Raw genomic sequence first — 16694 nt, 5'->3', positions numbered from 1 at the left:
CAGTGAAGGGAAAATCATCTGGCCCTCTCAGGAAATGTAGTAGAGTGGTGGGAGGAAGGTGTGGGCAGGCAGCATGTGATAAGTGCATTGCAACATCCTTATCTCAATGAGCTTTGGGATTCCTTTTTGTATATTACACCAGCAATATTTGGCATCTCAACCTCATGAAACATATGCTCCCACTGAGTCCCAGTGGTTCACAGGATTCTGAATCCCCTGGCGTGCTAGCTACAATTGCTGATTCCCGTATCCCATCCCAAGATATTCTAAGTCAGTAAATCTGAAATGGGGCCCAGAAATCTGTCTCAAGAAACCCAGTGATTCAAAACAGGTGATACTCAGAACAATGAGAGTCATGCATCACAAAGCTTAAAGGAAGGCTACATATGTTTGCCACACTTACCAGAAGAATCCAGTTTACATTTTTTTCCAATAAGAGCTACAAACTAGGGGAAAGAAAAAATTACATTTACCCCTTTACAATCTGTTTCTGCTATCCAATAATGGGCTCTCCAACACTTGCCTTGTGGGTTCCCACAGCCCAATACTGAACATACGGTATATTCTCCTGTCTTCCTCTATTCCCATCCATTTTTCTTCTTCCCCTTCTCCTGCCATCCTCCCAGCTCTCAAATGTTTGTAAGTGGTTTCCATAGTCTCCTTAGATCATTCAACCAATAAATAACAACATCTGTTTTTTCTCGTTTTCCTCCAAGGCGAATCCCTTTGGCCCTTAATCATTCTGGTTGCTCTTCTTCTGCATTCCCTCTAGTATCAAGAATAAATCAGCAAATCATCATCACTTAATGTATCAAAGAACCAAAGGATGTGATTCACAAGCACCAATGCAAACAACAGTGCAAAGGGGAGATTGGTGCTCTGAGACAAAAATAAAATTCATGGTTTTGGTTTGTGCTCAAGGCATCACATCTTCGCCTGGCTATGAGGAAGCCATAGGGAGGGAACAGGGGAGGAGGGGCTTGTCAGGAGGAGCCCACACCCCATGCAAGGGGAAGTTATTGTCACTATTGTCTCATAAGTGCTCAGAGTAGCAATAGCATCAAAGAAAGGGTGGGAAAATTGAGGAAAGGAAGATCAATGACCATATCTAGAAGGCAGCAAGTCCCAGAAGAAAATCTTCATAAAGAGAGTCAGCAAATAATAAAAATTAAAAGATCAACACCAAACATCATATAAGTACAGTTATAACTATAATGGGGTTGTGAATTTTTAGCAAATTTGTTTTCTTTTATTTTTATTTTTTTATTTTTTTATTTTAGAGAGAGAGAGAGATCATGAGCGGGGATGTGGAGCAGAGGAAGAGAGAGACAGAGAATCTTGAGCTGGCTTCATGCTCGTCGAGGAGCCTAATGCAGAGCTCAATCCCAGGACCCTCGGATTATGACCAGAGCCAAAATCAAGAGTTGGACACTGTATCGACTGAGCCACCCAGGCACTCCTGGAAATTTGTTCTCTTTTAAAGGTATGTGTTTGGTAAAGTTCCTGGGTGCAGTGCAGTTCTGACAGTGACTACCCAGAGTTTATGTGAGGACAAAGTCCTGCTTCGGACTCTACTCACTTCAGATACCAGCTGCAAGTTCAATGGTTCCCAGGCCACCTGCACTGCTGACCAACTGACCACAAATTAGGGGATTCCCACGATTCTCTCAGGTTAGGAATTTGCAGGAATGCCTCACAGAATTTAAGAAAGTGTTAAGCTTACGACTGCAGTTTTATTATAAAGCATACAAATCAAAATCAATCAAAAGAAAAGATCCATGGAGTAGATCTGGGAGGGTCCTAAACACAAACCATCCATGCCTTCAGGACACATCACCCTCTCAGCACAATGATGTATGATTACCAATCAAGGAAACTCAACCAAGCTTCTACGTCAAGTTTTTAATTGGGTTTCTGGGCATCTGGTGGCTCAGTCGGTTAAGCGTCCATCTCCTGATTTCAGTTCAGGTCATGATCTCACAGTTTGTGAGATCAAGCCCCACATCTCTGCTGACATGCAGAACCTGCTTGGGATCCTCTCTCTCCCTCTCTTTCTGCCTCTCCTCTGCTCACTCTCTCCCTCAAAATAAATAAATAAACTTAAAAAAAATTTAAGTGGGGTTTTATTACTTAGGCTGATTGATTCAATCCTTCATCATGTGACTGAACTCAATCTCCAGCTCCCCTTTCTCTTCCCAGAGGTTGGAAGGTAGGGCTGGTATGTGGCTCAAAGTCCCGTCTCCCTAATCATATGCTTGGTCTTTCCAGCAGAGCCAGCCGACGTTCTGAAACTATCTGGAGGCCCATCATGAGTTACCTCTTCCTTAACATAAACTGAAGTGTGGTCTCAGGCCCACCATGAACAACAGAGACACTCTCATCACTCGGGAAATTCCAAGGGTTTAGAAGCTCCCAGGAACCTGGGATAAAAACCAGACAAATTCTTTATTCTGTAATACTTGGGGACAGAAAGTCACAGCCATCATAGTTCCCTTGAGAAAGTATTTTCAGGGCCTTATAATCTATTTGATCCAACCGGAAATAATATTTCATGTCTACCTCATTGGCTGGAAAAAACATGGCCATTCTTTATAGACTGTAGGCCACAGGCATGGCTGAGATTTTGTCCCCTGACAGTAGGGTATGGAGAGACCCCTGTGTAATTCTGGGGTTTGCCTCAGAAGGTACAGCTGCTGTGTCCGGTCTTCAAATCTATAGCAAGCATCCAGCAACCAGCACACATCAGTATGCCACGCAAGAGGAGAATGGTGGGTCGCAAAGCGCTGTAGATCCTCATTCTCTACAGAGTCACAGTCACAGCAGGTGACAACAGGGAGCCACAGTTGCCCCTCTCAGAATCAAAATTGCCCCTTAACCGCCCAGTAAGCAGGACCTACTGCAACCATCTCTATGTGCCTCTACTTTTCTCTTTGACAGAGGAAGACAAAAGGTAAATAAACCAAGAAATAAGTCAAGCAGACTTTTTCATCTATATATAAAGGTGTAGCCCTACCTAAATATTAACCTGAAAAAGTCAAGCATTCACATAAGTTATTAATTAACTCATTCTTTTAACAGTAATTTATGAAGCCCTGACTTTGTATGACAAGCACGGCTCCAGGTGCTAAAGATATACCTCATGGAGTTTACACAGTATGAGAGAAGATAAAAACCAACAATAAATCCATGTTGTCAGATAGGAATGAGGGCTACTAAGGCAAGGAAGATACAGAGTGAGAGAGTAAGGATTAAATATGGAGGAGAGTCTGCCATTTTGGATTGGGGAACCAGGGAAAGTGCAAAGGATGAAGTGACATTTGAACAGGGACTCAAAGTGGTGAGAGAACAAGAGGGCACAGGTCTGGGGAAAGCAATTCAGAAAATGCAAAGGCAGCAGCAGCAGGTTTGGCCTGTAAAGGGCATAAGAACTCTAGAATGAGTTGCAGATTGATAGACTAGATGGTAGAGGTCAGGGGTCAGATCAACAGGGGCTCATAGAACAGAAACCATTTCTTATCATTTGGAAAAGTAACAGAGCCATTACTCTCACATGGCCAAGCATTCCTTACCCTGCCCCATCCTTTTAAGTGGGATAACTATGTATTCAAAGTTAAGAAAAACATCGTACGCCTAGGTGTCTCAGTTGGTTAAGCATCCCACTCATGATTTTGCCTCAGGTCATGATCCCAGGGTCCTGGGATTGAGCCCCATGTCAGGACCCTGCTTGGGATTCTCTCTCTCTCTCTCTCTCTCTCTCTCTCTCTCTCAAATAAAAAAAAAAACAAGAAATTAAAGAAAATTTTAAGGAAAACATGAATGTAGCTCCAAAGGAAGATAAAAAAGACATTTGTTAATTTAAAAAAAAAAAGTGTTTCCAAGCCCCCATTGAGAGATTCACCTACAAAAACCCTCATAATTCAAAAATATATTCCTCTCATTTTCCATCCTTCCTACACTGCCAGACTGTAGTCTAAAGCTTATCTTACATCTAAAGTATATGCTAGCAGGCAACAATCTTAACCCCCTCCTCTTGGGGTTTCTAAGATAAACCTTAGTTGGCATGAAATTTTCAGAGGCCATTTTTTCATTTTTCTCTATAAAATCTCTATCGCATCCAATCATATTTTTCCTTGGCTATATCCATCACTGAACATCCTAGACAATCTAGTCAAACAATCTCCATTTGTCCATTTATCATAGACTCAGAACACAAACTTATGAGTTTTGCTGCAATAGACAGACTATCTCAAAATGAATTCCAAAGAGTTGCGGCAAATCAAAAGAAACAGAACCAAAATGAACACTCCACCATTTCTTTCAGTTTTGGGGCACAGAGGCTAGAGCTGATTTTCATGGTTGGTGTATCATCTGTGACTAAAAGATGCAAACTGCTGCAAAAAAAAAAAAAAAAAAAAACCCTCTCCAGATCCAAGCATTAAAATGTTGCAAATGCTTACAGCTGCACATATTAAGATATTCTATTTTTTAACTCTGACATTTTAAACCACCCACTTTCACTCTTACGGTTTATATCATCATCAGAAGCCTTCAATAAAATAAAACTTTATAGCAAACTGGTAGAACACTATGATCTAATAGCCTAAACATGGAGACAGAATCAAGAGTTTAAGGTCCTTTAATTTGCCTTCATTTCCCCATCTTTAACCTGAAAACCATTGGATCTTCCTTGTTGAAGGAAGCTTCTCCTTCCTTCCTGATGCAGAATGGCACTGCTAGCAATCCAGCAGGAGCTTCTTCTCAAGAGGAAAGAGGTAGAAAGGAAATAAAATTAAAAAGCTAAGCACCTTTTAAATCAATCAGGGCCATATTTCAAGGTGGAGGTTATGGGCATCATGGGTTTTGGTTCTGTGTCAATTAAGTGTCTACCAAGTGACTGAACGTGGTTAATGTCCTGATTCCAGAGTTAAAAACAGGTCATGGCCAGTGGAGGATAAAGAAGCAAAATAAAAAAGGTTACTGCTGCAGATTAAGTTTTCACAGATGTTTTGATTCTGCTCTACAAGGGTCCAAAAATATTCCTGTGTGCCCTTGGAAATGATCTTACGAAAAGACCGATGTAAGGTTTGACTAGAAACAGAAACTCATTAGAATTCTAAATTCACTTCAGGGAACACAGATGACCGTTTGTATCAGTTAAAGTTTGACTGCAGAAGCGGAACCACAGGGAAGGATACAGCAGAAGGGATTTACTGTAGAGATTTGACCTTTCACAATTGTGGAAGCTGGCTAAATGGCCTATGCAAGGCTGCCACTTCTGTCCGTAACAGATGTCAAAAGCCAGCAGGGCAGGCAGGGCAGGCATTCGGGAGGGAGGAAGGAGGGTCTTGAAGTAGGGGAAAGGGAGACAGAGCTGGAAGCCACGAAGATGAACTACAAGGTACCTCTGCTTCTCACCGCCTCGAAGGCTCCAACTTTAATGATGTGAGTGGCTTGCAAACAGGCTGGCACTCTTCCCTACAGAGCTGCACTCGCACTTGCACCATGATACGAAGTAGCTAGAGCACCATGATCTGGAAAGTTCTGGAAGCACCAGGGACCTAGCCACTGTCACACAGCAGCAGTGGGTTAGCCGCCCTGTCTGTGATAACCCACAAGACTCTCTTGACACGAGCCTTCTGACTGGGATAGGCAGTCTCACTTTCACTTTCCATATCTGGAAGAAATTTGTGTACAACTATAACCTAGCACAGTATAGGGAAGGAATTTCCAAGAAACAAAATTCCAGTTTCATTAAATTGACATAGTACAAAGCCACCCTATCTTGGTAAACTGCCTTCATTTTCCTTTATACCCTGTCCTGCAAACTGGTAAAAGTAGACCCTCTAAAAATCCATTTCCTCACTCGAAATTCAGCTCATTTCTTATTTGAGAGAAACTGTGATTAATATCTTTCTATACATGCAAGTACCTTTATAGAAACAAGCATTACACATCTTTACTTATTAATTAACATATTTATTTATTGTTTATTCTTAAGGTAATTTCCAGCTCTCAGTGTGTACAAGGTTCATTCAATGAATCAAAGGTAATAAACTATTTTAATAGAAACTAGGTTTGAGTTTTGGACTGAGAAAGACCGTCTGAAGAGGATGAAAAGAGGCTACAGAATGGGAGTAAATATGTGCCAACCACATGGCTGACAAAGGACTTGTACCTACGATATATGAAGAGATCTCAAAATTCAACAACAACAAAAAAAATCCACTTAGGAAATGGGTGAAAGACATGAAGAGACATTTTTCAAAAGAGGATATACAGAGGGCAAATAAGCACGTGAAAGTATATTTAACTCCGAGAGCCATTAGGGAAATGCAAATTAAAATCACAATGAGATTATCACTGTACACTTATCAGAATGGCTACAATAAAAAAACAATGATAATGCCAAATGCTGATGAGGAGGCAAAGTAAACTGGATTACTCATACACAGTATGACAAGGTCTGGAAAACAGTCTACCAGTTTCTTAAAAAACTAAATATGCAACCACCATATGACCCAGCAATTGCAATCCTGGTCATTTATCCCAAAGAAATAAAACATGTTCACATACAAATGTGTAAATGAATGTTTATAGCAGTTTTATTTGTGAAACAGCCAAAAACTGGAAACAATCCAGATGTCCTTCGACAGGTGAATAAGTAAACAGTGCTACATCTATACAATGGAATAGTACTCAGCAATAGAAGGAATTAACTACTGAGATGCAACAATCTGAATAAACTCCAGAGAATTATGCTAAGTGCAAAAAAAAAGGCCAACCTTAACAAGTTACATACTAAATGATTCCACAAATAGCATTCTCAAAATGACAAAATTATAGACATGGAGAACAAATTAGTAGTGATTATGAAGTAGGGTGGGGTGTTATGAATTAGGGGGTTATTATGAATTAGGTGTTTATAATTATGATAAAGAAGCAGGAAGGATCCTTGTGATGAAACTGTTCTGTATCTTGACTAGTGGTAATGTTAGAAATCTGCATGTGACAAAACTGCATAGAATTAAATACACACTCAACAAAAATAAAAATAAAAAAGAGTATATGTAAACTTGGTAAAAAGTAAATAAAAGCTGTGGATTGTATCAATATCAGTTTGCTGGTTGTGATATTATACTATAATTATGCAAGACCTTAACCCTAGAGGAAAATGGATAAATGGTATAAGAGATCTCTGTATTATTAGTTACAACTGGGGAATGTACAATTATCTCAAAATGAAAAGGTTTTTTTTTAATTTATTTATTTATTTTTGAGAGACAGAGACAGAGCACGAGCAGGGGTGGGGCAGAGAGAGAGGGAGACACAGAATCCAAAGCAGGCTCCAGGCTCTGAGCTGTTAGCACAGAGCCTGATGCGGGGCTCAAACTCACAAGCCGTGAGATCATGACCTGAGCCAAAGTTGGACACTTAAATGACTGAGCCACCCAGGCGCCCCTCAAAATTAAAGGTTTTATTTTTTGTTTTGTTTTGTTTTGTTTGTTTGTTTTTAAGGCAAAGACACTATAAGAAAATGAAACCACAGGCCAACTTTCATGATAAACACAGATGGGAAAGTCTTAAACAAAATACTAGCAAACTGAATTCAACAGCACATTAAAAGGAACATGCACCATAACCAAGTGGGTTTTATCCCTAGGATGCAAGAATAGTTCAACATGCAAAATTCAACTAATGTTATTTACCACATTAACAAAACGGAAGCTAAATTACATGATCGTGTCTATAAATGCAAGAAAAACATCTCACAAAATTCAACACCCTTTCATGGTAAAAATTCCCAAAAACTAGGTTTAGAAAGAATTTACCTGAATATAATAAAGGTCATATATAAAAAGTCCACAATTAACATCATACTCAACAGTGAAAAACTGAAAGGTTTTTCTCTAAGATCAAGAGCAAGACAAGGATGTCCACTCCTGCATTTCTATTTAGGACTCTACCCAGAGCAATTAGACAAGAAAAAGAAATAAAAGGCATTTACATTTGGAAAAAAAAAAAAAAGTAAAACTATGTTTGCAGATGACACAATCCTTTGCGTTAAAGAGCCCTAAAGATTCCCCCCAAAATAAAAAACTGTTAGAATACTCAAAGTCAGTAAAGTTGTAAGACACAAATCAATGTACAAAAATCAGCTGCATTTGTATCAACTATATTTCAGTTAAAAAAATCAGCTGCATTTCTATATAATTATGAACTATCCAAAATTAAGAAAGCAATTCCATTTATAATAGCATCGAAAAGAATAAAATAGCACTAAAAATAGAGATGAAACTTGTATAATTAAAACCCTAAGTCACTAATGAAAGAAATTAAAGACACAAATAAACAGAAAGACGTCTCATGTTTACAGATCAGAAGACTTAATACTGTTAAAAAGTCCATACTACTCAAAGCCATCTATAGTCAATGTATTCCAATGTATTCCAATAATATCCTAGTGGCTTTTTTTACTGAAATAGAAAAAAAAATTCATTTGTAACTGCACAAGACCCCAAATACACAAGACAATTTTGAGAAAGAACAAAGCTTGGAAGCATCACACTTCCTAATTTCAAACTATATTACAAAGCTACAGTAATTAAAACAGTATGCATTAAAAGAAACATACTAACTAATGGAAAAGAATAGAGAGGCCAGAAATTAACCTACACATATATGGTCAAAGGATCTTCAACATAAAGGTCAAATATACACAATGGGGAAAGGATAGTCCCTCCAACAAATGGTCTTGGGAAAACTGGATATCTGCATACAAAAGAATAAGCCTGGACCTTTATCTTACATCATAGACAAAATTCAACTTGAAATGTATTAAAATTTTTAATGTAAGACCTGAAACTGTAAAACTCCCAGAAGAAAAACAGGGGCAAAACTTCATGATGTTAAGGCTTAGCAATGATTTTTCAAATATGACACCAACAGTAAAGGCAATAAAAAGAAATTAGGTAACTGGGAGTATCAAACTAAAAAACCTCTGCACAGCAAAGGAAGCAATCAACAGAGTAGAAAGGCAACCCACAGAACAGGAGAAAATATTTGCAAACCATGTATCTAATATATTATTAATATCACAAATACATAAGAAACTCATACAACTCAAGGTAAACAAAACAAAACAAATGAACAAATAATCTGATAAAAAAAATAGGCAAAGGGCTTGAAAAGACATTTCCCCAAAAAAGACTTGGCCATAAAAAAGAATGAAATCTTGCCATTTGTGAAAACATGGATGGATCTAGAAGGTATTATCCTAAGTGAAATATGTCAAGCAAAGAAAGATGAATACCATGATTTCATTTACAAGGGAAATTTAAAAAAGAAAACAATGAAACAAAAGAGAACAAAATAGAACAGACTCACAGATACAGGAAACAAATGATTGATTACCAGACGGGGGCTGGCTTGATTGGGGGTTGGGGGGCAGGTAAAAAAAATAGGTGGAGGGGATTAAGAAGTACAAACTTCCAGTTATAAAATAAATATGTCATGGAGATCTCATGTACAGCCTAGGGAATCTAGTCAATCATATTGTAATAAATTTGTATAGTGACAGATGATAACTAGACTTATAGTGAGGACCATTTTATAATGTATAAAACACATCACATCACTACTAATAGGACATTGCATGTCAATTATACTTTAAAAACAAGATATACAAATGGCCAACAAGTACATGAAAAGATGCTTAACACCAGTAATCATGAGGGAAATGCAAATCAAAACCACAATGAGTTATCACCTAACTCACACCAGTTAATTAGGTTGGATTTTATGAAGAAAAAAAAAAGATAACAAATGTTAGCAAGGATGTAGAGCAACTGGAACCACTGTACATTACTGGTGGGAATGTAAAAAAGGTGTAGTTCCGACGGAGAACAGTATACAGATTCCTCAAAAAGTTAAAAATACACTTATCTTAGAATCCAGCAATCCTACCCCTGGTTATAAATCCAAAAGAATTGAAATCATGATCTTGAGATATATGCACTCCCAAGTTCACTGCAGCATTATTCATAAAAACTAAGGTATGGACACAATCTGGCTGGCCACCATCAGATGAATGGATTAAAAAAAAAAGTGGTATGGGGCACCTGGGTGGCTCAGTTAGTTAAGCGTCTGACTTCGGCTTAGGGCATGATGTCTTGGGTACGAACCCCACGTGGGCTCTGTGCTGACAGCTCAGAGCCTGGGTCCTGCTTCAGATTCTGTGCCTCCCTCTCTCTCTGACCCTCCTCCACTCACACTCTGTCTCTCACTCTCAAAAAAATAAACATTAAAAAAAATTTTTTAATTGTATATACATGCAATGAAGTATTATTCAGCCTTTAAAAAGAAGGAAATCTTGTCATATGCAACAACATGGCTGGACCTGGAGGACATTATGCTAAGTAAAATAAGCCAGTCACAGGACAAATACTGCATGATTATACTTATATAAGGTATCTAAAATAGCCAAAATCACGGAAATACAGAGAATAGAATTATGGCTACCAAGGGCAGGGGGAATGGAGCCCTGGAGTGTTGCTGTTCAGCAGGTCTACAGTTCCAGTTATGCAAGAGAAATGAGTGCCAGAGATCTGTTGAAAATCATTGTGCCTATAGTTAATAATATTTTATCAAGCTCTTAAAAATTGTACATGGCAAATCTTATATTATGAGTTCTTACAATAAAAAGAAAAAATCGTTTTGAATTCTCAAAGATTTTTATTCAAACATTCCTACCTTAAGATATAATTAAGATAGTTTGTATGTATATTTAACAAGCCACTTTATTTTCACCAACTACCTAAAATAAAAATCATAAAAACATAATCTGTGTAAAGTGCTTAGACCAATGTTTGGTTCACACTGAATAGTTAATAAATGTGATTCTCTGTCCTTGCTTGAAACAATCTTTAGAGTTGGGTGGGTCTAACATCATCGATGCCAGCTCTTATACGTGCCCCTCTTTAAGCTATTGCAGAAGATGCAGTATGGAGAAAGCTTCTAGGTCCTATTTAAATCCACACCTGTGAGCACAGAAAGATGAACTTTCTCTTCGAAGAGACATCTACCCCTTTCCAATTAGTGCTGTGTTGCTTTCTAGATTTGCAACTCAACCTTCTCAAAAACAAAAACAAAATAGATGCAATATACAAAGAACAATGGCATTAGACACCAGTCTGCATTTTGTGACCAAAGAGTACACAGTGACGATTTGACCCTGGCCCTCCCAACTCTCCTTTCCCTACCCCTGTTCCCCCAAACCCTTGCTACCATTCCTCTTCATCAATGGCCTTGCTTCATTGTCTACTTCCTTCCCCCACTCCTCTCTTTTCTGTCCTTGCCATTTCCTGCATGAGTGAAAAAAACATTTTAGAAAGTCAAGAAGTGAAAACATCTTCCCCACTCTCCACCAAGTGGGCACAGGCTTTTGGCCCTGACCTTTTAAAATGGAAAATGCTCAAATCAAGACGGTCTCCATGGCTGTTACAAGCCCAGCACATCTCATGCTGTGAGCTTTCACACCTTAAATTAACCACCAACCCTCACTGTAATAAATGAAAAAGCAGGTCAATCTAGAAAGTAAACATATATATTTGTGCCATCTAAGGAGATTTTAAGAAACATTTAGAAAACTGAAAGTACTGAGCAACTCACTCAGTAGCTGACGTTATCTTTCAGTGGAACACCAAAACCGCTTCCTAAGCGGACAAATGTTTATAAAATATTCTCTCCAGATTCAAATGTGCAATTTCCTCACTCTCTTTAAAACACTGAACTTTCAATGGAAAAATTAAGTCAAAAGCCCATGAATTACTGCCAACTGCTATGGTTTCCTTTTCTAAGTCATCTGAGCCACCTGTCAAGAGACCTTGGCCTCCTGGCCAGAGGCAGGCTTTTCAAGCTGCCTATCCCGTCTCGGATGACCACTACAATAAAGACGGGTTCATATTACACCCACTGGAAAAGGCTTAAAACACTGATGATACCGAACCAATATTATTTCAAGTTTTTGTCCGACACACTGTTAAGCTTAAACACGGAGCCAAATTATAAGGGGTTGAGTCAAGCTCATGGTGTAGGAGATAGTACTCATACAAAGCCCTCCTCCCCATCCATCTGAAGCAAGCCCTCTTTTAAATTCAAGAAAATACTCCACCCTACAAAAACCTGGCGTTCTCTCGGCTCCCTTTACACTTTATTCACACCAGAAATGCTGAATCATGACTCTGAGGTTGTGAAACGAAAACTATTTCGACTGGGACACCAGGATCCCCAGAGGATCCCACGCTTCTGCATTCCTTTGCTTTGCATCTTTTAAAATCTAAATCCCGAGCCCTTCCGCAGACCAGCAGATTGGAAAGGCTTGGAGAGCAACCAAAGGCTGCAGGTCGGGGGAGAGCTTCTGCTCCCTCCGCTGCGCCTCCCCAAAACCCAAGCAGCCCTGGCAGCTCACAGCTCTCGCCTCTTCTCCGAACGCGACCCCAAAGGGACTGATCCTCTCTCTCCATCAGCGAAGCTGCCCAACAGCCTCTGAGAAATTCCCAACTTGGAAGCATTCCCACCACAGCCCCCCAGTCCGGAACTCGCTGGGCCCGCACCGTCGCACTTGACCACTGTCCGGCAGGGGTGGGGTGCAGGAGCAGCTCTACCAGCCCCGCGCCAATTCCTTGCCCGACAGACCATCCCTCTGAGAGCACAGACTCTTGAGAAACTCGATCCCAACTCCCAGCCCGCGCCTCCCGAACCGCCCCGGGAGCCCAGAGAAGCGGGGCCTGGGACCGCGGAGCAGAGTGGCGTGGACGGGAGGACAGCAGGGAGGCGTGGAGGGGAAGGCGCCGCAAGAAAAGGAGCGCCCCCCACGCGGGTCCCGCAACTTCGCCCAGCTCGGGCTGGGGGGGTGAGGAGAAACTGCGGCGGCTGCAGGCGCGAGGTGAGGGACTCACTTGAAGGTGAGGACGCAGAGCGGTCGGTAGGACTTGTGGCTGGTGTTCTCGGCCATTCCCTTGCCCCAGAAGTCGTTGGTGAAGATGCCCCAGCGGAGGGGGGCGCCGGGCCGCACGTCGGGGTTGTTCACGATCGCCCACACGTCGTCGTGCACGAACTCGCCCTGCAGGGAGCGGCCGTAGCACAGGCAGCTCGCCCCGGCCAGCAGCGCCGCGGCCCCGGCCGGCGCGAGTCCGCAGCCCCGCCGCCGGGAGGGCGCGCGGTCCCCGCCGCCGCCGCCGCCTCGGGCACAGCCTGTCACTACCATCGCGCCGCCGCCGCCACCACCGCTGCCCTGGCCGCTCCCGGGCGTCTGGCATCCTCCCCGGCCGGGGCCCCGGCGGCGCGCCGCGGCTGCCCGGAGGTGGGCTCGGGCATGGTGCGGCGGCAGCTGGACCCGCCGCTGGCGCCCCGCGCTCCGCCGCCGCCTGCGCCGCCGAGTTGGCCCAGCTGCAAATAAACAGCAGTCCCCCCGCCTCCCCCGGCCATCGCCACCTCCTCCGCCCCACTGCGCATGCCCCGCTCGCTCTCGCCTCCACCCGCCCCCCCTTCATCCCCGGACTAGAGCCGCCCCCCCACCCCCGTACCCCCCACCCCCGCCCGGCTCGTCTCCACACTCAGCCCCGGGCGCCCGCGTCCCCGGCCGCGAGAGTTCGCACGCAGGTGGAGCGGGGTCGCGGCGCTGGGGCGCCCGAGAGGCAGAGAAGGGGCACCGGGGTCCTGCCTGGCGCTCCGGGCCGCCCCCCAATCATGCACCCTCACCCCCCCACCACCACCACCAACGAGGTTGGGGAGGGCCTCGTCTGCGGGCACCTCCGGGCCCAGGGCCAGGGCGGGCTTAGCAGGTGCGCACCCCGAAACCCCCCCACCCCGCGCTCCGAGAGAGGGAAAAGTGGCCGCCGCTTCCCGGCAAGTTCCCGGCTTTCAGCACCCCGGACAACAGCGGCGGCGGCGCCCGGAGACACGCTCTCCTGCCCGGCGCCCGCGCTCGCGTCCCGCCGCCCTGTCCGCGCCTCCTCCCCGGGCCTTTCTGTCCCCCACCTGCCTGCGCCCCGCGGCTGCAGCCTCCGCGTGGAGGAGGCCGTGGGGGAGACGGAACTGTCCAAAGCACCTTCCCGAAACCAAGAGAAAGGGTCTCCTGGCCGAGGGCTTCCTGCTCGCCCCGCGCAGTCTGTTCAGGGGCGCCAAGGGCTGTTTCTCTTTGCCGCCCGCCAGTTGCTCAGCTCGCACTTAGGAAAAGTCCCAGGTTCGACTTGGGGTTTGCGTCTGGGGGCTAAGTTGGTTTGTGAAACATTTCTCCTCGTTTTATTTCTTACTGAAACTCTTAAGACGATCCAGGAGATGCAGAGCATATTACTTTTTCTTCCCACCTAAGTGGATCACTTGGGTCTGATTATTTCCTGGGCTGTGGGCGTGTTTGAACTTTTCCTGATAAGTCAGTACCACTTGAAAAACAAAAAACATGGGGGAAAAATTAAAACGTTAAGACCTCTGGCTTTGACCCCCAATCTCCCTGTTTTTTTGAAAAGTTGTTTTCTTTTTTTTAAAAAAAAAAATACTAATTATAATACGTAAATAAATTAGGTATCCCAAAATGATGATTCCTAGAATTTCTCCAAGTTTGAAAAATCTGTTAACTCTTTGAGGCCCATCATTAACTTCCATTTCTGTATGTTATTGAAATTACCTGGAATTTGACACATCCAAAGAGGAAAACTTAAAATACAAAATTTGCCAAATATACCCAGCCTCCAGAAATTCTTAAAAGTTTCATTGATCTTAAAAAAAAAAAAAAAAAAAAAAGTAAAATAGAAGGCATAAATTGTTCTTATACTAACTCAGCATTTGCATGACTCTTTACTACACCGATTTATTATTTTTTAAATTTTAAGATGCGTCTGAGCAGTTGAAAATTCAGCGAATTAAGACAAACATATTCCAAGTCAAGATTCATTTCATCCATTTCACTTTGCTTTTTGGTGACTTGAAAATTAGTGACTGCAAAATGAAATTGAAAAACCCAGGCATTGATGTTTTTATCCTTAAGTCAAAATTTTTTGACCTCTGAGAGCTTCAATAGCCAGACCCCACATACACCTGAATCTACCATCTCCAGCAGAGAACCCACTACAGCCATCTCCTCTTTGCCTGCCCATCAATTTAATAGACATACTTTAAGAGGATACTTTGTGATACAATGTGTTAAATACTAGGCTGGATAAGGAAAGTTGCTCAAAGTGTGCCTGTATGGAATGTGTGTGTAAGATCAACAGCATAAAGTCTAACTTTCTAAGTAAACAGCTGACTAGTTGGCTTGGCTGAAATGCCTTTGCTGAAATGATATAGCCAATGCATCAATCCTTACCTATAATTAATAGAGGCTTTCTTTAGACAATGTCTTAATCCCAAAGAGTGACCAATAATAGATTTTTAGAGAGAGCTGACCTTTTTTTTCTCCCTCACACCACCCTTAAATTGCCCTTGTAGGAATACAGCCCTGCCCATCCCCTTCTTCTCTAAGTTGTTTTCCTTTTTAGATGAAAAGAGCTATCAGAGTTCCATGACAATGGAGAGAAATGGAGAAGGACCAGAGCTGGATTCCAAAAAGGCAATGGAGAAGAGATAAAGGAAACCTCTAAGTGGGATTCCAGCTTTCTGAGCCTAGTTTCCTTAAGTTTTCCTCTACATTCAATGGCATCTCTACTCTATTTATTACTCTATCATTTTGGATGATAAATTTGGGATTAATTCACTTTAAAATACCGAGACACCTCAAAAGTCTTCTCAAGCACGAACCAGAAAGTAAATAATTTTTAAAACCAAATAGTTCCTCTGCTGCCCCATCACTTCCTAATTCAATATTGTTTTGTGTTACAGGAAAACAGTGTGAAAGTGGTGGTGATGTCAGAGAAAGGTTTACATTAATATGCCAGTCCATCATCCTCTGCTCCTCTCTTAAGGTGTAAAGCACTCATCTTGGCTAATAAAGGGGCCCAAAGGAAATGAGATTAAATTCTTGTTACTTAGTCACTGATTAATTTACTCAGAGCAATACTACCTTCTAAGACACCTTTTGTCCACTCAGTGCAATTTAAAACATAACTTATTACAGAAGTGCCTCTCTGAGACTCATACAGATTAAGTCACTCATGTAAATTAAAGTGGACCAAAGTCCTTAAAAAAATTAGGACAAACTAAAAATAAATCAAGGACAAGTAGGTATTTTAATAAAACACATTTCAAATTACTGCCCACTGTGCTTTTTCAGCCTAATATACACCCCGTTCAGGTACATCCTATATAAAGGGACAAATGCAATGTTACAAAAGCACAAATTCAGAAAAAGTTGATAATGTAATTTATATTAAAAATAATTTTTTGTGGTCTTATTAAACTATTACCTGTTCCTGAAGAAAATCCCGAAAAATAGAAAAAAAAGAGCAAGAAAATTACATATACTTACCCCACCACCCCCTGGCCTATGGTAGGACAGGCAACATGCACTTTAAGAAGCTGGCCAGCACCAGGGAGGACACATGTGGACAGTCTGGGGTGCCATGTGGTCTGAGTGGTGGCTGTGCCCAGACTTGGCCCAGGCTGGTAGCAGCAAATGGTGGCAGCAGAAATAGCAGCCCCTGGAGAGAGGAGGGGCTCCTCAGGGAGGTAAACTGGCCTCCACTCCCATCCCCGGAATGTAT

At 42.2% G+C, this 16694-nt stretch overlaps 1 protein-coding gene across 3 annotated transcripts in view; it reads right to left on the bottom strand.

Annotated features, from left to right (window-relative positions):
* TMTC1 (transmembrane O-mannosyltransferase targeting cadherins 1) overlaps positions 1 to 13387 on the bottom strand; it is a 272140-nt gene extending 258753 nt beyond the window's left edge. For all 3 annotated transcript variants that reach the window (XM_019452365.2, XM_053894591.1, XM_053894592.1), the window contains exon 1: positions 12957 to 13387. In XM_019452365.2, the coding sequence (XP_019307910.2) occupies positions 12957 to 13264 (308 nt within the window). In that variant the 5' untranslated portion in view covers positions 13265 to 13387. The remainder of the gene's footprint in view (positions 1 to 12956) is intronic.
* Between the last annotated feature and the right edge of the window lie 3307 nt (positions 13388 to 16694).

The sequence above is a fragment of the Panthera pardus genome, unplaced genomic scaffold (genome assembly GCF_024362965.1).
Source record: "Panthera pardus isolate Hobbes unplaced genomic scaffold, ASM2436296v1 HiC_scaffold_6, whole genome shotgun sequence".
Classification (NCBI taxonomy): domain Eukaryota; kingdom Metazoa; phylum Chordata; class Mammalia; order Carnivora; family Felidae; genus Panthera; species Panthera pardus.
The sequence above is the reverse complement of the archived record's forward strand: the minus strand, read 5'-3'. Positions and strand labels throughout refer to the sequence as shown.